Here is a 25,588-nt window from a genome sequence, read left to right on the forward strand (position 1 = left end):
AGCTTTGCATGCGATGAAATGTGTCCCATCTGCTTCCACTGGACCTTAACACCGCCTCTTTTTTCAGGCGTCTTGTTCAGTTTGGCACGAGCAGCGGAACTGTACTCAATGTTAATGTAATGTGTTGCATGTCAGTGTTTAAAAATGATGTTTAAAGCTAAACTAATAAGTGAATACAGCACAATCAAAACTATGAGAGAAAGGCTGAGTTAAAAAAAGACATTTTAGTAGCAAAAACTACTTTAAAACAGTAAAAGGCTGCAGCATCAGAAAAATCAGGCAACAACAAATGCAAGTTAGAGACATTCAACTTATTTTATTCAAGTAATGACAAGCTGTCTGAATTCTCTGCCTCAGTCATGAATGACTTAAATGGTTCTTCTGTGTGGACGGTGTTTTTCTGCCCAGTACCAGAGAGAATGTGAAGGACCGCGTCCAGGAGCCGCTCAGCCTTAGTCGGACAGGACCAGCTGCACTTTGTCACCAGCTCCACTCTCCAAAGTGAGTTAGAAGCCGTTTGAACTTCACGAGGTGAAGTGGCTGAAGGTCAGCAGACACGCTGCACTGTCTTGAAAAGAGCTGGGGCCCGGGCCAGTGGCTTTCAGCGCTGTTTGTTTATGGCAACTGCTGTCTCGGGGCACGGGGCCAACACCCCACAGCGACACAGCTGTCCCCTGAGCCGGTGGCCGGTGGCCGGTGGCCAGCCACACGCCTGCAGAGGCCTCCGGTCCGCAGAGCCCCGCTGTCCCTGTGGTGCACGCCTCCTTCCTGGGCCGGGGAGAAAATATATTGTCCCGGGATATATTGTCCGGCTTCCTCCTCCCCGTCTTCATTTCGGCCGGATGAAGAATGATCCTTTCAAAACAATATTTACACCGGCTGTAATTAAAGTTTAGGGAGGAGCCACAAAGCTATTAAAGTCTTCTTTCTACAATCGCTTTTAGAATCGGCAGCTATCCACCGTATAATTAAGAGCTAAGTATACATTTATGGCAGCAAAGCCCCATAGAAAGGAAGGGTTTACGTTCTGATGAAAACCTGTTCATTCCAAGGGGGCGGCGCTGAGCCAGTCGTCCACCTGAGGGGTCAGGAGTTCAAGTCAAGGCTCCCGCTCTTGCTGTGTGAATGGGTGAATAGGAAGCATGTCAGCTATCATCTATCAAAATACAGCATACATTACATTACGCTATGCAACCAGTGTCAGAGGTGCAACAGGGGTCACTCAAAAAACAAAGCAGTGAATGAATAATAACTTGAATCAATTACAGAATGTGGAAATAATTGACTTTGAAAATAATGAGAAGTTCCAGCCACACAAAAAATTTACTGTCATGCAGTAATTGTACCCTGCAGTAGCAGCGCTGGCTCGTTCTCTGGTTCGGCCCAAACTGAAATATTTTGGTAAATCTTGGGTGGAGTAACAAGAAATATCACCTTTGGGATGTTCTCAAATATATTGAATATGTTAAAGGTTATTTGTTGGTGCTAAAGTAAAGGATTTGACTGACTTAAATATATTTATTAAATTTGAGGAGATTGATTTGGAGTTAATTTTGTGACAAATATTCAAGGTATTCCATGTGCTGGTTTGCATGAATGTGGCATGGCAGTCACTACTGAAGGGTCAAAGGTCACGCACTCACGTTAATGTAAATGGGTGAAACCCGTGCTGCTGTGTTGGCTGTTTTTTGTTTTCATGACACTATGTAACTGGGGCCCCGCTGTATTAAACTACGCCTTCGTGACTGACTGGGCTGTTCCCAGCGTGTGTGAGGACATGAGGGGCTGTGTCTGCGAGGCGAGGAAGCCCCATTGGTTGTGACCTCGGCCCGGCCCGGCCCCGGGGCTGCACGGATAGCCTGTTTATTTTAGGGAGCCTCTGCTGCTCTCGCTGCTGCTGCTCTCACTCGAGGACAAAAACAGCTGCACGGCTTCACATCGGACAACGTGGGGCGCAGCCGAGGCCGGACCCGCCAGAACCTCGCCTGGACCCGCTAGAACCTCGCCTGGACCAACCAGAACCTTGCCTGAGAAGGTCTTTTTATGAAAAAAAGTTAGAGTTATTATTCTTAACTTCAAATCTCCACCGGGTTCTATTATCTGACACTGTAATGATGTGAAAAGTGAAAACGGCTTGGTAGTTTGTTAGGAATTTTTACAGCTTCTTTTGTTTGTCATTCAAGTCAAGGCCACAACCATCATATCTGCTAGACCACATTTTACTGTGGGTACGTTAAAACATGTGCTTTTCTATTTTTGCTGATTAACAATCCCTTAAAGGAAACATGTTTTCCTCAGAATTCATTGGTTTAGTTCACAGTAAAGTCGCAATAAAAGCAAGCAAAGGCCTCTAAATGCGAGTCCCTGGCCTCAGTGCTCCCATCAAGTGACTTAAGCCCATCAGACATCAAGCTGGTCCCCTCGCAGAGTAGAGTAGAGTACTTTACTCCCCGCTCACTAGTGTCCATTACACATTTAGCGAACATTAGCCACCAGCTGCTCATCACACTAGATCTAATAGAGCTGTAGCAGAGTACTGACCATGTGCTAACTGTCTGTGAGATGAACAGACTGCTGCTGCTGTAAAAGTCTGGGCCCAAGGAAGCGTGTGTGAACCTGCGTTTTATTAGGAACGGCACAGGTGAACAGTGTGGGGTGTGTCTGAGTGTGTGGTGTGACTTTATTCCTGTGGACTAAGATGCCTTTTCCTCCCACTTATGACGGTGGTGGTTCAATACTTCCTGGAGGAGCTTAATGGCTGGTGATAAGATATAAACTAATTAGCTCATTTAAAAGATCGATTGACTTCCCTGATGAAGCTATAAACAATTTTGCGGGCTGCACCCTTTAACACAACTCTAGTGGAAACAGTGTTCAGTGCTACAGTTTCCAGTCGCTGGCACTTGGGGAAGATTCTTTGCGTTGAGGGCTCGGGGGGGGACTGTTTGCGCAGCCGACTCATGTTCGTCGTGTGATCGCATCATCACGGTGTCAGATAATAGAAGCCGGTGGAGATTTAAAGTTAAGAATAACAGCCTGCTCGCTTCCCCCCCTGCGGGTATGTGGAGCAGAGAACAGCCCAGGCTTTGTGGGAACCAGAGGGGTAAGGTGAGCTCTGTGACCCACTGGTTCCCAGCCAGTTCTCACTTTCCCCGCTCGCAGCGCACCTCCAGACAAAAGCCCCGGCTCATTGCCGTCGGATCCTCGACGGGCGGATTCTCGCTAGTAAAACAGCTCTGAAGGATTCAGGCGGTTTGTGGCCTGCGATGAAGAAGAGCCAGGCAACATCTGTTATTATCGCTCATTCAGAGTCTTAGTGGTAAATGATACAGACCACAATATTTCCACTGGTTCTGGTTGTGTCGTTAGCGGTGATGAGCCTCAGGCTGCATTTCCTGTAACAAACACCGCCACACTAAAGCTTTTCCCCCTCATAAGTCCTTATTCTGCAGTCTAGTGGATTGTCCCTGCAGGTGAAAGGCCAAGGCTGTGAGCGTGAAAGACGTTCGGAGGCTTGTCAGCGTTGTTAATCTGTCTGTTGGCCACAGGCCCAGGACGAGGAAAGGGCAGGTCTCCTAACGGTATTGTGTAACACAAAACAGGCTCTTCTCACACCATAGCCAGTGTGCTCACGTCTTAGCTGGAGCCCCGCCGTGACCCACAGGTCGGGTCCCACCTGGAGGTTCTCAGGATGTAGGATGAGCATCGCATCGAGGCGATCGCAGGACAATAGGAGGTCATTAAGGTGGGCGGGCGGGCGGACGGACGGACGGACGGACGGACGGACGGACGGACGGACGGACGGACGGACGGACGGACGGACGGACGGACGGACGGACGGACGGACGGGGACGCAGACAGACAGACAGACAGACAGACAGACAGGCAGGCAGGCAGGCAGGCAGGCAGGCAGGCAGGCAGGCAGGCAGGCAGAGTTCATGGTGCTGTTGAACTTCATTGTGAGGATTTAGGCTAGCACTAAATTCCTCTAGAGAAGCTATTTAATGTCTTTGTGGGAGAAAAGTATTGTGTGCTACATAAAAACCAATAGTTCTCACTATTACAAGATAACTTTAAATATGATCCCTGAGATACTAAGCCAGTAACAGCTCCTGGCCCCTGGTTCTCCTGCTGTTGCATTCTTTTGAAAGCCACATCATTTTGCCCTACTTCTGCTTTACGGCCTAAAATTCAAGTCATTTAAGTCCCATCTATTCAATGCTGCCTAATTAGGCTGGTTAAAAAGAAAGCTTTTATGCTCATCTGGATCATTGTTTAAGTCTTAACTCCTGTAAACAACAATATTTCTTCCTAGACTTTGCTCAGTCAAGGTTTTCTGTTGTGTGTCTTATCATGTTGCCAGATCTTAAAAGAAAAACAAGTAATCAAAGCTATTGACTGAGTTTGTTCCAATGATATAACGGTATGAATACAATAGTGAGATTTTCAAATGCACTTTGAAGCAGAACAAAATCTGTCTGTAATAATCAATTTGACATGCCAGGAGACAAAATCAATATGATCTTGAACACATCACGACTTTACTCCAGACGCCTTGTTTGTGCAAACAATGACAATTGAACTCACTGCTGTTGGTTCTGTGATGCTATAAGCTAGAGGCCGGTTCGTTTTATGATGCAAAACTCTCTGCCCCTCTGGAAATGGTGCAGAGCCGAGTCCTGCTCCAGGTGTGCCCTCATTCCCAGCCTGCCCATGTGTTTACAGACAGACATTCTCCTCGGCCAGCGTGTAATGGAAAAGTACTCCAGCGCCAGGAGAGCCAGCGTGAGCTTTCCACCGCTATGTTTGGCCTCGGTCGCAGCATGAACAAGACAATAAGAGATAAGAGTGAGCCCAGTCGTCCAGCGGCGTTTGTCCTTGGGCAGATAGACACCTTTATCTCGTACGGGAGTCTGGGCCAGAGCCGCTCTTCCAGAGAGCCTGTAAGCGGCACTTCAGAGCCATTAGTGTAACAGGAGCGATAGCGGAGACGAATCGGAGCATCATGGACAGTGAATTAAGATATGAAACGTACTGTAGACCACAGACCCACATCATGCGTTGAATCGCTGCCCACTTTTCATCTTGCATCCTGTCTAATATGGAATACACAGAGTTTAGCTCTTTGTGGTATCTGGATCCGCTCAGCATTAGGACAGCTCTGTCCTAAGGAATCAGACCACTATACATGCAGCCCACCAATTAACACACGGTATGCGGCCAGTTAATTCCCACTTCAACTGGAAATGTGACGTTCTACAGGGGTTTGAGTGGCCAACTGTTTCCTGGCTCTGAACTGCTGCCAGGCAACCAGCGGAGGCTCCGGCCGGTGAGTCCAGGAGTGGAATAGCTGTCTTGAGTAATTCATCAGACGTTTTCCATGGATGGTATAACAGCAACATCGTCAGGGAAATGTTGGGAAATTGTAGTTAATATTAAATGATTTGTGAGACACATCTACGGAGAAGACAAAGGCCTGTAGCTGCTCAGCTGAGAGCAGCCCCCCCCCCTTCCTCTGGAAGCAGGACGGTTTAGAGCTGGGTTCCTCTCAACCTATTAAAGCTATGACTCCATCACATTTTCCCTCTTAGAATCCAGCTCGACAGCTTTTGTTGTGCATTGCTTGTCTTACTGTCGTCTGAGTATTGTGTGGCTCCATAGCAGTTCAGAAACTACAGTTACATGAAACTGTAATAGATTCATTGTGCGTCTGTAACTTGAGATCTTTCAAACATATGTCGCTCAAATACATCCTTATGTTCAATGTCAGTGAGGTTCATGCACTACAAGAGAGAACAGAGCGTTTACAGTGAACAGGATGTGAGGCTGCAGTGAAATCTGCCTGTGTAGAATCAGATTCACGCACCAGCAGGGAAACCGCTCCTCACCGCGTCTCTGCTCTAAATGTGTCACCTCCCCTTTCAAGGTTAGAGCGCGTCGGGCGTTAAACGCTCGCATTAATCACGTTAACTGGGGGTGGACGCAGCTGTGATCGCATCACAAGGACACGCGTGCGGGTGTGCGCTGTGCACGTGGTGAAGCCCGGAGGGTCGGGATGAGAGCAGATCAGCCTTCACCCAATGGGTCCACAAGGATCAGCATGATCAATATTCATGTCCTCAGCGTGTAATACATTCCTGCACAAACCCATTGTGTCCATCTATAGACCTGCTGCTCTTACAGAGGTTTTTTGTCATGTGTTATTTTGTTTTTGTGCTGGCATAGTCCTTTCCTTCTTGTTTGAGAGCAGCTTTAATGGGACAAAACCATTTCCATCTGGGATTAATAAAGTTCACTGAATGTTGAACTATAGTAGAGATGGCAGTTCTTAAACTAAAGGGCCAAAACACCAGCGCGCTTTGGAAAGATAGCGTATAAATGGCGGCCTTTATAGGAGAACAACCACCGACATCATTCACGTGAAGGCAGTGAAGTCGTCGTTGATGATCGCGGTGAAGCGGGCAGGGAATGGGGAAAAAAGGAACCAATTAAGGCGTATATAAATTAAATAGCGGATATGAAGTCAGATGGACCAAAGTCAAATAAAGGTTCATCTGAAGCGGACTGGACGTCACATCACATTACTCACCTGAGCCGTGACGGCCTGGCAAGGACACACAGGAGAGAGCCAATACTATAAAGGTACAGGAAATTGGCTTTTGTGTGTTACCTGGAGCATCTAGTTATTGATTATCTATAAAGGACCTTAGTGAATATGCCACAAAACACTGATCACGTGATCAAAGGCAGTGCTGATTTGCACAGGAGCATTTCTTATTAGAACATAAATCATAGAAGTGTTTCAAATGCAGAGGTTTCTGTGGAGCAGAACGACTCCAGTTCTTAGTTTGCCTCCGATCCACTTTCTGAACTCAGACTATGTGGTTTTGGTAATCAGCGTGAAACTCACACCGTCCTTCCTGCTCTCAGTCATGAATGCATTTGTGTTTGCAGCGGCAGCCTGCAGAAAGCAGACAATGCCTGAAAGCAACGCTGAGACAAAACCTTTGCCAAGCTCGAGGGCCGTAACAAGGTGTGCTGAGCTGGTGACAGTGAGGCCTGAACAGGGGCAGCTTTGTTTGAAGGCGATTACGTCAAACAGCCGAGGGAGCAACCAGCTTATTAAACCTATAGTGGCACGAAGCAAATGTCCTCAAACACAGACACACAATGACCTCTTTCCCAGCGTTCGAATAAACACTTGGCGACGCGTGTTGAGGCGTCCGCCAACAGCAACTAAGGATAAACATATTAAATCTCTGCCTCATAGGAGAGGAGGGGAATCTCACACGTCAGACCTGCTTTGTATGGGAAGCTCAGACCTAATCGAATTGTGTTTTGTTTAGTGTCTTTATTTATGCGAGAAGACGTCTCAGTTCTGAAGGTGAAAGAAAAGCTGTGAGGACAGAGTGACACTTTGAGGCTCGGTGGAGCCGCCAGTTCTGCTGATTTGAAGTCAAGCTTTAGTTCAGGCCAAAAAGGCAGATTGGGAGGCAAAAAAAAGACTTGACAACAGGTGGAAATTTGCCTGAAACCAAAACAATGAACAGAGCGGCCATTTGTAGAGGGGCCTCGTGGACGTACGGTTTATTTTGTGCTGGACTGGTTCAGTCAATGTGGGTTTGGAAGGTGGAATTCAGTGCTGAGACACTTTTAACCAGCATTTGATGTCAGGTTTGGTATGTGACACATGGATGAGCAGCAAATGATGTCGTCCCTCCCCTCCTCCCCTCCAGGCTGTAGTCATCCTAAAAATGTGGTGAGTTGGAGAAATGAACAAAAAGCCCACTAACAGGTGTTCACTGCCGCAAGAACTGTGTTCTCACTTTTTATACTTTGAGGGATTCACATTTTTTTTGTCACATAGTGAAGGTTCGTTCAGGTTGAAATGGTTAAAGGGATGCCAAATAGTGCAAAAACAAGTATTGGGTAAAGAAATATTCATTCAACATGTAAGATAAACTTAGAGATAAACTGAGAGACAGGTTATGAGTTGAACTGTGAAACAATGGCTACATTCTATACGTTTTAGAAGGAAACAGTGCCAGCGTTTGTAGTGGTGCTCAACCAATGCATACGACAATAAGCATGAAGCGTCTCTCAGTTGGTTTGGCCTGGTTTCCTGCCCCTGCTTGAGGAAAGCCCCGTCACCTACACCTGCTGCCTGCCGTAATATATATATAACAGAAAAAACACAACAATTTCCTGCATTGCCAGATTTTGCCACTGCATCATATAAAGACATAACAATTAATTAAATTTAAAAATAGTTTTGAATAATCTATATAGTGCTTAATATAAATCAAAGAATGTGGACACAAAATGAGTATACGTGTACATAAAAAGTCAACGTTTGTAGGCAACAAACTCCTCAGCCGAGACTGAATGAACAAAAAGAAGACAACTGAAAAAAATACCAAATATAATCCAAAATTCGTTTTAAATGTTATAACTTTGGACATAGCGCTCTCTTGTGGCGAGTACTAGTTTTAACGCACTTCCGCCATTTCTTACGCAAAATCCGGTTGTGCAGCAGCCATTTTGTCTGTTCGGGCAGTCTACCCTGACGGTTGCGAACTGCAGTTCCACCTTTAAAAACAATCTGAAATGCGCTTGTTACATTTCTGTTTTGCGTTATCTACGAAATAGTCGTCGCATAAAAATAATATTTATTTTTTAAAGTCCGAAGAGGGGCGTCCTCTAGGAGATAGATCCAGAATTCGGCGTAAAAACGCGGGTAAGTGGAGACATGTCGTGTGAAGAAAGCTACTTGGCCATCATACGCTATCTGACTGATGAACGGGAGCCATATGCGCCGGGGACGCCCGGGAACACCAAGAGGAAAATACGCAAAGCGGCCGCCTGCTACGTGGTGAGAAGCGGGACGTTGTTCTATCAGCGGCGGCTCAAAGGCCACAATCAGTTCACGGAGCTGGAGGTGGTGCTGCAGGACAGCCGGAGGAAGGAACTTATCAACGAGGCGCACGTCGCGGAGGGAGGGGAGCACCTCAACCAGCAGCTCACCTGGGACTGCATCAGCCAGAAGTACTGGTGGAGAGGTGAGTCCGCGCTCGGGTCCCGGCGGGGCCGACGGGCGAAGTCACGTGTCTGCGGGAGAAACCGCTGCAAACGCAGGATCACGCAAACACACCAAACTACACGTATGTGTGCGCCAGCCGTCAGTCACAATACACGGTTACTCTCTGTCGCCATCTACGGGTCAAGGTTATGTTTTGTTTTTGTCCCGTGACTTATTCACCATCGCGGTGTTGTTATACTCAATATATCATCAGTATTCAAGTCTACGTTACTAAACACACCTGTGGCAGCAAGTATGAAAATACTTTCCAGGTTTTTAACAGTGTTGTCTCTAATTCAAATAACTTTAACAGCCATAATAGCTTTTGTAATTATATACAAATGTGGCTAAACTATAAACACTTTTCCTTTTTTGACACTATCAGGTATCTTGAAGAATGTGAAGGACCACATCAGGGCGTGTGCCCACTGTCAGAGCAGGAGGAGCGCAGATGATGGTTCGGGCTCTCGGCTCTTCACCCAGCAGGGGAGACGCAGAGCAGCCGCACACGACGACGACGACGATGACGAGGACGACGAAGAGGCGGACGACGGGTTGCTTTTCGCTGACTCGTCTTCTCAGCTGAGGTCCAAGCTCAGCAAGGCCATGGGTGCTAAGCACGAGCTAGTCTTTGTGAGTTTCCTGTACAATAACGACGGACGTAACGGAGTTTTACTTTTCTTACATCCACTGATTGACTGTCCGTCGCTGTGTGTTGTCCGTGCGCTCCTCACCAGGTGGACAGCAAGGGCGAGGTCAACCAGTTTCTGCCCAAACACAGCCAAACCATGCTGGAGAAACTGAACCAGCAGCGTCTGGGCAATCAGTTCTGTGACATCACACTGCTGATTGAAGGAGAGGAGTACCGCGCGCACAAAGCCGTGCTGGCAGCGTGCAGCGAATACTTCAATGAGCTGTTCTTTGAGAAGGGGGTGGTGTCCACGCACGAAGCTGTGGTCGATCTCTCTGGTAAGGCTTTGTTTCAGTGGTTCTTCACGCAGTTTTGCTCACTTTGAACTCGGATTCATTCTCCCTCTAGGTTTCACCAAAGCCAGCTTCCTGCCTCTGCTGAACTTTGCCTACACATCCATGCTCACCTTTAACTTCTGCATCATGGCAGATATCGCCAACCTCGCCCGGCATCTGCTGATGGCGGAGGTGCTGCAGTTATGCGAGTCTGTGCATAAACAGGTGGAGCAGCAGAAGCTGACGGTGTATCAGAGGGGAGACATCCACACGGTGGTGTCGAGCCAGCCGGCGGCTCAGGAGGGCCTGAAGGAGGATCCCGGTGCCTACATGGTGACCATCCACGAGGGCAGGGCGGTGGTCACGCACAGCGGGGTCGCGCTGGAGTGTGAGTCTTTGGCTTTTGTTCAGCCTTCCAAAGAGCCGATGGCGGTCGTAGAGGGAGGCAAAGAGGACGATGGGCTGGCTGAACAGCACGACACCGTCACCCTGATCACTCACAGTGTAGATGCTGAGCCAGGGGAGACCGTCACCTTTATCTCACGCGGTGCAGATGGAATGGAGGGGGAGACGATGACAGTGGTCACACACAGTGGTCAGGCTGGAGCCAGCGAGTCCCTCGCCATGGTGTCCGCCTGCCTGGCGATGGAGCAGCCCCAGGTCACAGAGGAGGGAGCCTTTGTTATCAATGTGGAGCCAGACAAAGCGAGCGCCTCACAAGATGATGAACTGCAGTCTGTTGCTACGACTGAAGCTACGACTGAAGCTACGACTGAGGCTACGACTGAAGCTACGACTGAACCCGTGGCGTTGCCTCAGGAGACGGCGGCGTCAGGTCCTCCGCCGCCAAAGCGTAAGCGAGGACGCCCAGCAAAGGTGAAGCGGGATGTGGTGGTGGAGGAGTTCCTGCCACTGGAGGAGGAGGATGCATCTGTTGATGAAGTCCATGCAGACAAGCAAGAGGCAACATCAGATGACCCCAACAGGAGACGACTCCGGCAGCGGTCTATTGGAGAGGGTGGATACGCTCGTCTGCATATGGGATTGGAGGATGAAGAGGAGGCGAAGAAAGTATCAACTCCGCCACGTGCCACCACCCCTAAGGTAAAATATTACATTGCCGTCAACTATTACTCCATCACATGAGACATGACATTCAGAATACTGTCAACTGACCCCAAACGTGACTGTAGGTGTGTGCCAGGCCGGGGAAAAGGGGAAGACCACCAAAACAGCCGATGGAGGTTCCAGTGGAGCCTCAGTCTGCATGTGAGTCCAGAACCGAACCAGAGGACATGGTTGTACAGACTGTGATAGCGGGAGAGGCCAGTACGGAAGAGGCTGAGACAAAGGCGGAGGAGCCCGAGACTGAAGCCAAGCAGGAACAAAAGGCGGCGGAGAGCGTTGTGGATGGAGGGCACACGTGCTCTGAGTGCGGCATGTCCTTCCAAAGACGCTACTCTCTCATCATGCACACTCTAAAACATGAAAAGGCTCGTGGATACAAGTGCAGTGTGAGTATGACATGGTGAGCTAATCTTATTATTAGTAATAATAATAATAATGATGTCTCCCTCTCCTCTTTTAGCTATGCAGTAAAGAGTTCCAGTATGCTGCCTCACTTCGAGCCCACCTCGCCCGGCACAAACAGCAGAGCAGCCAGCGAGCGCCTGGGACCAAACCCTCAGGTGAACAGAGCTCACAGGGGAAGGCGGACGGCGATTTGGAAGACAAGACTTCACCGCTCACCAGAAGAGAGTTCGTGTGCGACATCTGCGGGAAGACCCTACCAAAGCTGTACTCTCTGCGGATACACATGCTGAATCACACCGGCGTGCGGCCCCACTCCTGTAAGGCCTGCGGCAAGACGTTTGCCCACAAACACAGTCTGAAGATGCACAAGGCGCTGCACGACGTCACCAAACAGTTCCAGTGTAAATACTGCAAGAAATCGTTTGTGAGCAAGCGAAGTATGGAGGAGCACACCAGCATTCATACAGGTGAGTCCAAGGTAGAGGGGAATGGTGTCTGTGGCTCAACTGGGAGATTGAAGCCTCTAGTAACATGCTAAACAGTCATTCACATTCAGACTGTTGTCTGTGCATCTGCAGGTGAATCAAAGTATCTTTGCAACACGTGTGGAGCCACTTTCCACCGAGCTTCAGCTCTGAGCAAACACCTGAAGAAGCACCAGCCCAAACCTGACGTCCGTCCCTACGCCTGTTCTCAGTGAGTCACTGTTGCTGCGTCTTTACTACTCAAGTAAAATTATGAACTATTAAAGTTATTAAACTATTACATTTTTAACGTGAAGGACGTGAGTTGAGGCGCAAATACGATATATTGTCTCCAATTTGCTTCATCTTTCCTGCAGCTGTGATAAAAGGTTCTATGAAGCCAAAGATCTCCAGCAGCACATGAACAAGCACATGGGCCTGAAGCCGTTCCAGTGCCAGGTGTGCGGGAAGTGCTACAGCTGGAAGAAGGACTGGTACTCCCACGTGAAGTCCCACAGTGTGGCTGAGCCATTCAAGTAAGCCTAACGCATGCTGAGCTCCGACTGCTCCCTGCATATCTTCATGCTCACGCTGTTTGTGTCATCAGGTGTAACGTGTGTGGGAAGGAGTTCTTTGAGAAGGCTTTGTTCAGGAGGCACGTGAAAAAAGCCACGCACGGCAAGAAGGGACGGGTGAAACAGAACCTGGAGAGAGAGTGCGAGCAGTGCGGAAGGAAGTTCACTCAGCTCAGAGAGTACAGACGTCACATCAACAACCACCAGGGTGAGGCTCCACCGTGACCACAGTCTCATTTAAGCACCGTTTCTGTCTAACGCTGACTGCTGGTCTCTTCACAGGAGTGAAGCCTTTTGAGTGTCTGACTTGTGGCGTGGCCTGGGCTGACGCGCGCTCCCTCAAGCGGCACGTGCGCACGCACACGGGAGAGCGGCCCTACGTGTGCCCCATGTGTCAGGAGGCCCACATCGACGCACGCACGCTCCGGAAGCACATGACCAAGTACCACAGCGACAGTCTGCCGGGGAAAATCATGCTGGAGAAGGATACGCTGCAGTTCCACAACCAGGGCACCCAGGTGGAGCACGCCGTCAGCATCCTGACGTCCAACCTGCCTCCTGAGCTCCGGCCGGCCCAGCAGCCGGCCTCAGAGGAGATCGAGACCGTGCTGATCACAGAGGAGACCGTGGAGGCTGTGGAGGCCGTGCAGGCCGTCCAGGCCGCCAGCGACGGCTCGGTGGCCACGCTCTCGGATCAGGGCATCATGCAGGTCGTGAACTACGTCTTGGCCCAGCAGGCTCTGACTGGGACCAAGTTAGACGAAGCCCCTGAGGTGATTCAGACTATGGAGGTGGAGGTGGCTCACGTAGCCGAGGTTGAGTGACTCATCGGCGGTGGCCGTGCAGATGCAACATAATTAGTCGCAGTCTGTGTGAAATGTAACTGAATGTAAAAAGAGTCTTATTTTTCTGTACATGTACATAGTGTGTAAGTGAATAACGAGTGGAGTCTTCCCTCGGAGCTGATGGATACGTGCGCATGCATGACATTTTCATGTTGTGTGTAAAATAGCTAGACGTGCAAGGCTAAATGGTAAGCTACGAATATGACGTGACGCTCAGGACAAATAAAGGTAGAAGTCACAACAGGTTTGACCACAGTTTTTCTCTCCACTCTGACAGAACTCAAAATGTTTACGTTACAATTTGTGAATAAAAAACACGCAAACAAATTTTAACATGCACTACAGCAAGTATGCATATTTATTTCAGATTGAAGTATTGAAACATATTTACAGTACAGACTAATGCAGGATATGATGTTACTGGAAGACAAAAATGTAACTGGCAGGCAATGGTCACATGACTGTGATTTAATAGCATGCCGTGTTTTCTTGAGGAAAAAAAAAAACTATACAAACGTATATACACTTATAACCATGTTTTGGTCAGTGATCAAATGAAGTAACCCTAAACCAAAACATTTTTTATCAGCGTTTTCATCATCAGTCATAATAACACTGCATAAGACACACTTGGCATCAGTCACTAGGAGGCATACTTCAAACCTGGCACATAGAGAGATATGGGTATTGGTCTCCCAACAAACATAAAAAATATTACATCTACAGCAGAAAACATTGGCTGAAATAATACTTCTGATATTCTGAAATGTATACAATCAATGCTGAGCCCTGCCATAAACCAGTGTACTTGTACCACAATGGTAAAAACATAAGTATTACAAAATAAAATACAGTAACTATGGACCATAACCCAAAAAGAAATCCCTCTAATTTGTTTGCAGTCATGCTTTAACAGGAATGAATCATTAACCCTCAATGCTAATCTCAAGTGCTCTCAAGAAATTATAAACATAAACATTTGTGCAACGCCGTCAGTTTTTCCTCGGTATCAAGGACCAGAACAATAATGAAGATAAGTGCATTTCTCAGCAGTATGTGCACTTATGCCAGGATTGCGAATGAAATGTTCCAAAGGAGACGTGAAATGAGAAATTGAGAACGAGACGGGGGCGTCGTTTTACTCTCCCTCCTCCTTGATACGCTGCTGTTTGCGACGAGAATCCAGGTCGAAGGAGAAGTCAGACCACTCGTCGCGTGGTGGGAAGGAGATGGTCTGGCGCAGGGTGAAGCGCACGGCGTCAATGACGCGCTCACCCCTGGCCTCGGAGGAGCCCACACTGACGGTGGAAGCTCCACTGGTGGTGCGCACTATGTGGGAGGGTGGGGAATAATCCATGGCCTGTCGGTGCTCCATGATTCCCTTCCAGATGATGTGCTGGAACTCTGCAGGGATCTTCAGCCTGGACAGGTCCTAGTGGTCATTACACAGGGGAGCGTTAGTATTCGGAGGGTGGCCCACTCTTCTCTCTAACCCATCAAATGACTGGTGTGGGATAGGCAAGGGCTCACCTCCATGTTATAATTTTCAATCTGGTAGATGTTGGTTATGCCTTGTGCTGTGAAGTAGTCCAAACAGCCTGCGCAGCCCAGCCGTATAAGGAAGCTGTGTGACAAAGAGGCGGGACAAGGTCAGGAGTGGAGCCATCAAACTATATTAAAGTTCATTTTTTAAACGTTGAGTCTCCTGCTGTCTGCAGTCACATATTCTCTTTACTTTAGACCCTAACCTTTAATATTCTTAGACAAAAGGTTTCACTGGAAACTACAACAGCCAATACTGTATAGGGTAAATACTGTATTCATTTTATACTATTAGCACTACTTTTGGCTTTGATCTTTTAGAATGATTTAATAATAGAAAGACAACATCAAAATTTTAAAATTTAATTCACAATCAGGAAATAGACTCATTTAAAAAGGTTTCTAAAATAAAACACATTTGTTTTATGCAGCAGTCATGATTTAATAACGCCTCCCACGACTCCCAGACAACCAGCTCCTTCACGTCAGTTATAACGACAAAAGAGAAGAAACGTACTGAGGCCCTGCACGTTGCTACTGCTGGTTAACTGGGCGGTTAGGTCGTACGTGAAGTTAGGTAAGCTTTAGAAGCACAATAGAAGTAGAATCAGACAGTGTCGCTGCTGTTCTATCTGACAGGAGCAACTAAGGCCTTTTCTACAGTCACACAACAGGGGTGTTTATAAAAGGGTGTCAATACAAAAGGTTTAAAAAATACTTCAATATGGAATTTGGAACAGGGAATTCATACACTTGTATATTACGATTTTTTAGTTGTGTGGGGATTTTATGAAGCCTCGTCTATTATTGTTACTTATATAATGCTGAAGACTTTGGGCCTCCATTTATTTGATTCAATCTTAAAGTTCAGCCTTTTTAATGGACAAAAAAAATTATAAAAGATGTATCCTAGTGTGGGTTGATTAGGTACCTGGAGATGCTGCTGTCCATGGGGTATGGAGGAGGGGGAGTACAGTGGGAGGAAGGCACCAGGGGAAGCTGTGGCTGCAGTGCGTGTGTGGGGCTCAGTGAACTCATGTCAGCGTTCATGGGGATGTGAGTGCCCATCATAGGAGTCACTGCAGAGACAAAAGGAGCTACTGTAAGCTTTCTTCTACTGCTATGGGAGTCAGAAGTTACGCAATGGAAACTGAAACACATGGAGGGTGGACACGCAGACGTTACTCTCAACATGACGCATAATGCATTGTAAGTCCTGCAGTGGGAGGGGAGGGGGAGGATGGCCGGGGTCACTGAGATCAGCTTTTTGAGGAGGACATTATCTGTTCGAGCAGCGAGTGAGCGTTTGGAGGCATTCAGGTCCCCTTCTGCCTGCCCAGACACGCTATCCTACACATACAATACGCCAGGAGGGACATGGCTGCTGGTAGCGGGGAATGCACGGCCTGAGACAGACAGGAAGAGAAACAACAAGGCACACTCACTGTCAGTCAGGCCTCCAGACATGCTGGATGGGGTGAGTGTGTTACGCTGCTGGGGGTTGATGAGCTGGCTGACAGAGGGCAGCTTGTTGACTTTTCCGTGAGTCGGAGAGCTGGACCCGAAGGAAGGCTGAGGCGGCATCGAGGTCCTGGGGGAGGAGAGAGAAGGTTAGAGGCCATGAGGTACCACTGTTTTACCGTTTGGAGCATAGACAGCAGACAATAATGTTTATAAATCATGTCATCAATGTAATTTTCACCCTCCTTCTCATGATGTTTCTTTATTACAAAGAGCAGTTCAAGCAACGAAAGCCATTTATTAAACTCTGACAGCAACAATAACAAAATAATCTGTTTCAAACAGAAAAGACGCAGACGTCTGGATTTGCTCTGTACATAACAAACATCTGCATCTCATAGAGGAACGTTAAAAACAAACACAAACTGTCCTGCAGTGACTTTATAAAACATGACCAGCATTTGAAAGTCCCCACCCCAAAAGTTAAACGTCATGAGTCCAGCTCTAGTGTCAGAACACCTTCAGCTGAATACACTCATAAGTCAAGTACAAGAGAAAACAATAAAGCTTGGTTCCTGTTTATGTTCAGCCGGAAGAGAAGGCTGAATTTAATGTACTGTAACATTTCACAGGGTTAAGGTTCAAAGACAGATTCAAAGCAACAAATAGACGCAGGGCTTTAAACCTTAACTTGTTGATTTTGTGCACAAAAATTATACATGCAAACAATTTAATCTTTGATTGGTGGATCCATTAGCATCAACTGGATAAATAGGGTCTGCATTAGTAATAGGTCTGTCCAGCATGAAGGACTACTAGCACAAAGGCTGAAGTGCTTCTTCATGGCCATAGAGCAACAGATCTCACTAACAGAAATGTTCAGTATCAAATCCTCAGTACACAAGAAGTTAGAAGGTCAAATCAGTGGTGAAAAAGGAGACAGAGAGGAGGTCCATGTAACTTGGAGGAGCAGGAAGAGGAGAAGGAGGAGGAATGTGGGGCAGAGTTTCAGGAGGAGCTGCAGCGCCGCCTCTGCTCTCCTGCAGGTTCCAGGAGCTGGCTACCAAGACGGGTTTTTATCAGACTGCAGGAGGAACCAGAGAGAAGAGAGAGCACAAATAAGGGCTCACAGAAGGAGGAGGAGAGTTGGAGCGAGAGCCCCCAGAGAGGCTCAGGGGTTCAGAAATACAGCTTAAACAAACCTACAGGCACCCCCCAATGGCGAAAACCGAACCACAACATGCAATGACTAGCTGTGGCCAGCAGAGGGCACTGTGCAAACACACAGATTACAGCGCGGCCCTACTGCAGCTGAGTGATGTGACTCAGTATTTACACAGTTACGGGAAAGAAAAGGTCTGAAAGATTTGCTGTTGACAGAACCATTTATTTAGGCTTTGAGGGAAACTACAGAAATAAAAGGGATTAACAGTGATACTGCCCGTGAAACCAGAAAATGCAATAGAATAGAAGAATAAAACAAAGAACACTAATCTTAAACAGTGATATGTTTCACCGTATTGTGACTAATGAATCTAATGAAATCTTTAGTGAATGGCTGCTCACTGACTGATTAAATAATAATATTTATAGAAGTGACTGTAAGGAAGGAACAGGTCGACACCCAGAAACAAAATAAGGTGAAAACAGTAAATGCCCCGGACTGTTTTACCGTGAAGCTGTCTGCCAGTGTCTTAATGGGAAACCATAACATAAGCAGTAATTATCATCACAGGCCTGTCAAGCTATCATTTACTGTACACCCAACGCTGCCTTTCCATAGCTTATAGTGAAATGGGCGTGGAGGAGCAAAAGTTTGTGTGAACATGTGCGTCGGAGACAGTTTTAATTACACCAAAAAGAATAGATGAGGCAGAGGCACGCATTTTGTCGAGTGCTGTTGTGCAAACCTGGCAGAGCACCCAAAGGCGTTGCCACTAACCTTTGGAAGCTTTTACCTTAACCCGGTACATTTGTTCCGATTCATCAGTTTTGCATAACAGCCCATGAGAGAGCATAAAAAAACAACTGTACTGACAGTCAGACCAAACTCTAGGTAAATGCTCAGCTGCTGATCAACACTGAGCGGTTTGGGAGCAATTATTCTCAGGTGTTGCTGTTCAAATGCTTCAGTGGCAGAAATAAAGTTGAATCAGAAATTCTCATGCATAATCTTTATCTGTGTATTTGACTACAGTAGAAGCGAGTCAGTTAAGTCACTGAAGTCGGAACAAAACAAAAACTGTTTCACCCCAAAGGCACCTGTTTGTTCGTAAGAACACAACAGACAGGCAGGTCCACTGAGTGAGAGTGAAGCTCCTAATGCCGGTCTGTTTTACATAATGTACCTGGAAACAAAAATCTGTATGAGTACTCACTGTTTCTGAAGTAGGTTTTGCTGCTGCTGTCTGTATGATTCTATGGTATGTTGAGGAAGAAACTGCATAAGCTCCAGAGACTCTTTGATCTTTACCAAAATCTCGTAAATTTCGCGGCCTTTGATCTGTAAGAATAAACAGAGAGACAGAGGTCAGTGGAGAGTTTAGATTGATGTATTAAAGGGAACAGAAAAAGTAACACTTACAGGCAAACAAAACACCTCCTCGTCCGTAGATCTTCTCTTCTTGATGGTGGACATCTGTATTCCGTGTGAAACCTGGCGCAAAGCTGAACACATAAAGAGGAGCGAGTGAGTGGAAGTGGAGATCTGAGGAAGCGTTCGCAAAAGCCAAAGCAGCAGGAAGCTAGCGAGGGGGAGGCAGGCGTGTTAGTGGCTGCAGCAGGTGAGGGTCTTCATCACAGGCCAGGCAGCGTGCCAGGAGAGACCGAAGCTCGCCAGCCCGCCACCAGCCCCAGCGCTACTTACGGCGTTTCGTACCGTCACTGCTCTTTGAGGCGTCTGTTACGTGCTGCTTGCGGATGCTGTCCTCGTCCGCCTTGCGGTCTCGGCCCGGGCAGGCACAGATCCTGGCCTCGAAGCACCGGCGGCCCAATACCTGACCACTGGGGGACGGAGACGCATCGGTCAAAGACAAGCCGCCACATATCCACAGGGAACGGGGACAACGATGAGGGTGTTCTTACTCTCTGGTTTCCAGGGTGACGATGATGAGAATTGGGCGCCTGTTCATTCCGCCCACGCAGCTCGAGTTGCACATAAAGTTGTACAGGATTGTAGTGAATTCTGTCCCCACCTGAGGAGGCGAATGACACTGAAGGTGAGTGACAAGGCAGGAAACTGTGTTCACCTGCACAGCAAAACCAAACCTTGTTGTTGTTATTGAGTTTACTCCAGCCACATTAATATTTTGGAAACAAGGCTGTTGTAATTTTCATTTATGAAGCAAGATCAAGACTAAAAAGGCATTCAGGAAGTTTAGCACACAGACAAGTGGATATGGGAAACTAGACAGTCTAAAGTTTACGTGATACACTATACAGTAAGAGTTTTTGAAAGTAAAAAGCTCTGCAGAATTACCTACTGCAGACAAGTAATACTAATAATATAAGAGTTTCTACATGAAGACGGTGCAGTGATCATGCAGAGGCGCTTTAGAAGAGAGCAGCTGCTGTGTGTCAGGGCTGAGCTCAGTTTGTCAGCGCTCCATCAGTCAAAGCGAGGCTGAGGCGCTGAGGCGCTGCTGACAGCTCACCTGGGGAGGCTCGTAGGGAACCAGCACGCTCTGTCTCCCAGTGATGGAATCCTCCACATACTGGGCATGGTTGTTTCCCTCCACGCGGATCAGATGGCTCGGCGGAGCGATCTGGCCTGAAAGCGACACAGCTCGTGTGAGTGAGTGTTGGACAGCAAACAATAAAACGGGAGTGAGATTAGGGTTTTCTTTTTTGGTTCGCAGGAGACTGACCGTCATTGAACTCGCGGCTGAGCTCGTGGTTCGGGCAGCGCTTCACCACCTCGGTCACGTGCTCCGCCTTCTTATACACGGGCATGGCCCTGATGACGGCGCCTTGCGGTGGGGTGGTCAGGACTTTGATCTGAATGGGACATGTCTTGGCAATCTGGCAGTATAGCTTTTTCAATTCTGTCGAGTACTGGAAAAGATAAGAAAAAACACAAAATGTAGTAGAAGTCAGTAACAGCATTTGTTTAAGTGAATAAAAACTGTTTGGACAATTTAACACAATTTTTATTCAATCTTAGAAAAAAGACACATAATTCTGTGTAACACCTGTTGCCTGGACTTTGCACTTCTGTTTTACCCTGAAGCAAAAATGGGTTAAAGACAAGACTGTGATTATAGCCCACTTAAATAAACACACACACGTTAGGGTGCTGTAGTGTGTGTTAGGGAATCTCAAAGATGTCTTATGAAGAGCCTCTGGGACTTCCGAGGGAGCGCCATAAAATGGACCCCTCCAGCAGTAATTAAACTGGGCCAGGCTTTCATCTTCTAGGGAGGAGTGCTGTGCTAAAGCATCTATTGGCCACTCATCATACAGAGCAGGGCCTTCAGAAGAGGCTCGCAGCTAAACACAACACAAGGTTGAGAGCAGCTTTTCCCTGTGAGGATGAATGGAAATGACTCGGGTGAAGGGTCGGAGCAATGGGCCGAGCTACTACAGAGGAGTCATAAGATGTGATGGCAGTTCATACACGCACGCACGCACGCACGCACGCACGCACGCACGCACGCACGCACGCACGCACGCACGCACGCACGCACGCACGCACGCACGCACGCACGCACGCACGCACGCACGCACGCACGCACGCACGCACACACACACACACACACACACACACACACACACACACACACACACACACACACACACACACACACACACACACACACACACACACACACACACACACACACACACACACACTCTCTCTCTCTCTCTCTCTGGCTCACATTCAAGCTTGTAAGTCGGAGTTATGAATAATGGATGTACCTTGATCCGTGGCACTGCTGGAGTTGATAACCAGTGTGCCATCAAAACGACTGACTGTTACTAATAGGCATAACCCAACTGTGTAAACAAACCATTCAGATCGCTGCTGTGTAAGCAGAGCTTGAAATCCTCTGTGTGCAGAAAACATTCAGAGGTGGAAGGGGGAATCTTTTCTGTCACATTCATTACTGAGTGAAGAAAAGTGAACATTGTGAAAAGCGCCCGGGGCCGTGTTTGAGAACAATGCAACATAAAATTCTACTTTATTAGCTTTGGTTCCAAAGAAGGTGCTCATCCCAGTACCTGTCTGCACTGACTTCAAATGTTACACAAGCTTGGCACGGACATTTTCTACTCTGCTCCTCAGGCACAGCCATCCCTTTCATCAGGACAAACCCAAAACAGTCCCTGCTCATCTCTGTCTCTGGATCACAAACTAGACACCGAGCACTTCACCCAGAGATAGTTCCTCTAATACAGACGGGTTAATAATAACTCAAATCCTCAGCCAGGCGTCTTTCCTCAAGTGACCTCATTATACAAAATGCATTCACAAGATCAACTGACACAACACTACGAAGTGCTGCTAATATGTGGAAGTACGACTGGTAATTACAATATTAAGTAGAGACGAAATATGATGAGCATCAAGTGTTTTAGACACATGTCGTAACCGTGATGTACGGCTGACGAGCACAGTTCAAGCCCTGGGACATGTACGTCAACACAAAGATGGAGCTGATTCTTCCTTAAAATCAAAGCAGCTCTCCCAAAACGTCTTCCTTAAAAAAAAAGCCCAAGATGAATAGGTGTAGTTTCTAACCTGATACTCCCCGTACGCCTCTGTCAATCAGCTAAATGAGGTGGAGAAGCCAAGCAGATAAAGAAAGAGGGGGGGGTGAGCAGAAGAGAAAGAGAGAGCAGGAGATTGAGGCACACACAGCGGTGCTGTGTGAAGGGTCAGTGCATAGTGTTTTGAATAATTACAGCGTGCTGGTTTTGTGTAGCTGAAGGCGAAACAGAAACTCCAAACACAGAGATCTAATCAGAGATGCTGGAGAGGCAGCTTGTTTAGATCCTATCCTACTGTCTCAGACGCGCACACACACACCAGAGAACCATCCCAGCCCCGGAGCTACGAACTTTGAGCACACAACTATTTGCTGCTGGTGGTGTGTTTGCTCAGTAGTGAGAGCGGGATCTGCAGCTGAATGCTGAAAGAAGCCTGCGACTAAAGCCAGCGCTGCTCAGGGTGGAGCTGAGCCAGTTGACTGATGGGATCCAGTGGCTCACACAGGGCGCGGTGCTCAGGTGTTAACATGTAATTATGAGCCTTTCATTGGCCACAATGTGAGTTGCCAGCTAAGGAACGCACCGGGTCACGGCGCCCGGGCCGCTTATTCACAATCACTTGTGCCGTTTGTGTTTTTGAAAGCAAACTTGTTTGCAGGAACAGCGCGTGACACGAGTCTTCGGCTTCATGTGTCAGTGAGGCGGGGAAAAATAACGAACCACAGGAAAGGCTGCTCAGTTCTGCAGTCTGGATGCAATACTGAAACAACGTTCTCTGGTTCTGCTTAGTTCTGGTGCTCGTACAGTGCTGCATATGTGCAGTTGCTAACACACGCTGCTCTCCAGCACACAAACACACACTTCCCGTGCAGCGCAGGTTGAGGCAGGCAGCATTCTTTTCTCCCTGACAGTCGCTGCGGGCGCATGCAAAAGTCAAGTCCTGACAAACATCAGGCCTTAAACAAGCACCGTTTGGCGCCTCTGGTCTTGTCTTCTTCATACCTGACATGTCATGTCATGTCACGCTTAGAACGTCTCCCAAATCTGTTTAATTCAACAATAATGCAAAAAAAAAGAAAAAAAAAAGGTTTGTCCTCTCCCATTTTCTCTGAAGCGATTCATGGACACCTGCATCCCAGGCGTTTGGAGGCGAGTCATAATCATCTTTGCTCTAACAGACAGCCATCAGCTCCCACCTTGACCACCCAACCTCAGTGATGACACCTGTCCCAAGGCAAACCCGTAAACTGAGGCGGGGCAGCATGTTTGCGTAGCCACTGGTGAAAGATTCAAATATGTATCAGTCACGTCTGGGCTCAGTATGTTAAATGCTTTATTTCAGCTTGAGAATGATGAAATTGATACTGAAAACAAGAGACAGAAATGTAGAAACGACTGCTGATTGACTATGTTTGATGTACTTGTACTTTTAGGAAGTATTAAAGCTGCAGACATGTTTGTCTTATTCTCAAGTTTAGTCATCCCACAATAATGATTCCTGTTTTGAGAGATTTCACAAACTCGGGGAGGATTTTGTTAGTTCTGATCCAAAGAATGCTTCTGTCTCCTTGATGACAGACTCACATCTCTTTTGTATTTATATAACCACAGCATGATCTTGCTTTGTGTTGAGGTAATTCACTGCTGCAGGTAACCTCTGTATAAGAATGTCTGATAGGGTTAAAGAAAGGATCTTGTAATCCAAACTGTAAGAGAACGGGCTTTTCCACAACGATTATGGAGAAATCCCATAGCCCATATCATAAAAACCTTTTCAACTCTGAAAAAAAAAAAAAAACACTGGCTTTTTCCCATCTGTAGCTCTTAGAGCTTCTCTGCCTGTGATGGGCGAGTCGTGACAAGCTTCTTGACACAAACAAGTCTCGGCCCCATCTCGTGAGGCGTGGGACGGGCCCGCAGATGTTCCAGGGACAAGTCGTGTCTTGCTGCCTTTCGCTAGAACACTCTTCTCTTTGAGCATACAAGGGCTCTCCTCCTCCTCTGGCGCAATGTGAGATGCAACCATCAAGCTTAACTCTCTTAAAAAGACAGAGCCCACTCCAGGAGCACAGGGTTCAGGAAAGAGGCACACCATATTTACACAAGTATTATCTGCAGGTCCTCAATCCATTACTGTAATCCCCTGAGCTCTACAGCGCCCCACTGATGGCCCAAACCATGACATTCCTCTCCTTTGACTACTATATGTGGTGGCACTAAATAAGTACTGCAAACCAGCATTGTTCGCCTCATTGGCAACACTCCATTTATTAAGCAAAGCAAAGGAGATGAAACGTTTGCAACCCGCGAGCCTGTTTTTTTAACTAAGTGATAAAGGGAGGAACGTTATGGACACGCGGGAGTGCCAAGCAGGAAACTGCGTGATAGCAGTTCTGGGAAATGTTGACGCGTTGCATCTTTCCGTGTTTATGTGTCACAGTCATCCTAGACAGGAAGAGGTTAAGGTTTGTGTGTTAGGGATTAGGTGTGTCTCCATGAGAACAGTCATCAAAAAGAACAGTACACAGTCTGCTAAGTCCCAAAAGCTCCCACAGCTCTTCAAAAGGGGGCATGAGCAGAGCTATGCACCAAGCAAAGCTGGGCTGGCCACACTGCTGGACTGCTGGACATCGGTCCAACACAGGAGTTACTGGTTTGGGATCATGGACGCAAGATGTGTGTAATGGAGGAAGCATCGGTTGAGATGGCAACCAAGGGTGTAATCACTATTCTCTAGAATAGCGCAGGGAAACTTTATAAACCAAATCCTCAGCATAACAAAATAAGCTTAGTAAAGCAACATTTAGCTGTTAGTACAGCACCACTGGGACAGTCAGAGCAATAATAAGAAGTATTAAAGCCGAAAAGTTGAAGTTTGTTTTTAGATTCATCACAATTTACTACATTTTGCCTATAGTTACACAGAGACCAGAAAATAGAGCTTTACTCAATACAGCGATTATTCAATCCACAGCTTTTCCACCTTAAGCCAGACCAATCAGACCAGTCTTGCATCATGTGTTGTGACTGTGGCATACACCGTCTGGCACAATACACAATGCATATGTCTATGATGAGGATGTGTCCTAAACCAGTGTGGCTCACGTTCTGGGGCGTGCCGCTGACAAACCACGCTCGTAACCTCCTTACAGTTGCACATCAGACAAACACTTTTGTTTTTGGACTGTGAAAATGAGAGGGATGAGTTAGGCGGTGTGGGAATTGGGTAGACGTCACAGTCCCACACTCGGCGTGGCCAAGGAACAAGGTGAGATTGCCTGTTTACTTGGAAGGCACAGTGCATTTAGATCACCGCTGCAGGTTTGTCAACCACTTTGGACACGTTTGGCATAGGCTACTCTTGTGGACTGTTGATCAAATCAGCACCATTGCCAGACAGATTAAAGTCTCATC

General features: G+C 47.3%; 2 protein-coding genes and 1 long non-coding RNA gene across 9 annotated transcripts in view; 1 reads left to right on the top strand and 2 right to left on the bottom strand.

The window, feature by feature from the left end:
• Window positions 1–296: 296 nt before the first annotated feature.
• On the bottom strand, window positions 297–9,177 carry LOC121202146 (uncharacterized). The gene is made up of 3 exons (XR_008694472.1): window positions 9,025–9,177; window positions 1,039–1,117; window positions 297–855 (listed from the first exon to the last, which is right to left on the bottom strand). It is a non-coding gene; the product is annotated as an uncharacterized LOC121202146 (long non-coding RNA).
• zbtb11 (zinc finger and BTB domain containing 11) lies at window positions 8,563–13,706 on the top strand. Of its 2 annotated transcripts, none has more exons than XM_055508084.1 (10): window positions 8,563–9,161; window positions 9,465–9,712; window positions 9,817–10,048; window positions 10,119–11,149; window positions 11,239–11,559; window positions 11,634–12,045; window positions 12,157–12,274; window positions 12,420–12,578; window positions 12,650–12,825; window positions 12,900–13,706. In XM_055508084.1, exons 1-10 carry the CDS (start codon window positions 8,750–8,752, stop codon window positions 13,439–13,441), a joined length of 3,651 nt encoding a protein of 1,216 aa, XP_055364059.1. In that variant the 5' UTR covers window positions 8,563–8,749; the 3' UTR covers window positions 13,442–13,706. The 2 variants fall into 2 exon arrangements, with proteins under 2 accessions (XP_055364059.1, XP_029001530.1); XM_029145697.3 differs by having other exon boundaries at window positions 8,565–9,059.
• A 250-nt stretch (window positions 13,707–13,956) lies between these two features.
• tp63 (tumor protein p63) overlaps window positions 13,957–25,588 on the bottom strand; it is a 25,610-nt gene continuing 13,978 nt past the window's right edge. For 3 of the 6 annotated variants that reach the window (XM_055508085.1, XM_041070225.2, XM_041070226.2), the window contains 10 exons: window positions 20,332–20,518; window positions 20,119–20,234; window positions 19,550–19,659; window positions 19,332–19,468; window positions 19,050–19,132; window positions 18,844–18,968; window positions 16,450–16,595; window positions 15,936–16,083; window positions 14,993–15,086; window positions 13,957–14,894 (listed from right to left, as the gene is read on the bottom strand). In XM_055508085.1, the coding sequence (XP_055364060.1) occupies window positions 14,601–14,894; window positions 14,993–15,086; window positions 15,936–16,083; window positions 16,450–16,595; window positions 18,844–18,968; window positions 19,050–19,132; window positions 19,332–19,468; window positions 19,550–19,659; window positions 20,119–20,234; window positions 20,332–20,518 (1,440 nt within the window). In that variant the 3' untranslated portion in view covers window positions 13,957–14,600. The remainder of the gene's footprint in view (window positions 14,895–14,992; window positions 15,087–15,935; window positions 16,084–16,449; window positions 16,596–18,843; window positions 18,969–19,049; window positions 19,133–19,331; window positions 19,469–19,549; window positions 19,660–20,118; window positions 20,235–20,331; window positions 20,519–25,588) is intronic. The other 3 variants (XM_055508086.1, XM_029145702.3, XM_055508088.1) reach the window with 2 other exon arrangements.

The sequence above is a fragment of the Betta splendens genome, chromosome 4 (assembly GCF_900634795.4).
Source record: "Betta splendens chromosome 4, fBetSpl5.4, whole genome shotgun sequence".
In the NCBI taxonomy this organism is placed as follows: domain Eukaryota; kingdom Metazoa; phylum Chordata; class Actinopteri; order Anabantiformes; family Osphronemidae; genus Betta; species Betta splendens.

Coding starts and splice junctions, on each gene's coding strand:
- zbtb11 (XM_055508084.1), top strand. CDS start 8,750: ATGTCGTGTGAAGAAAGCTACTTGGCCATCATACGCTATCTGACTGAT. Junction 9,713..9,816: donor CTAAGCACGAGCTAGTCTTT/GTGAGTTTCCTG, acceptor GCTCCTCACCAG/GTGGACAGCAAGGGCGAGGT. Junction 11,560..11,633: donor CTCGTGGATACAAGTGCAGT/GTGAGTATGACA, acceptor CTCCTCTTTTAG/CTATGCAGTAAAGAGTTCCA.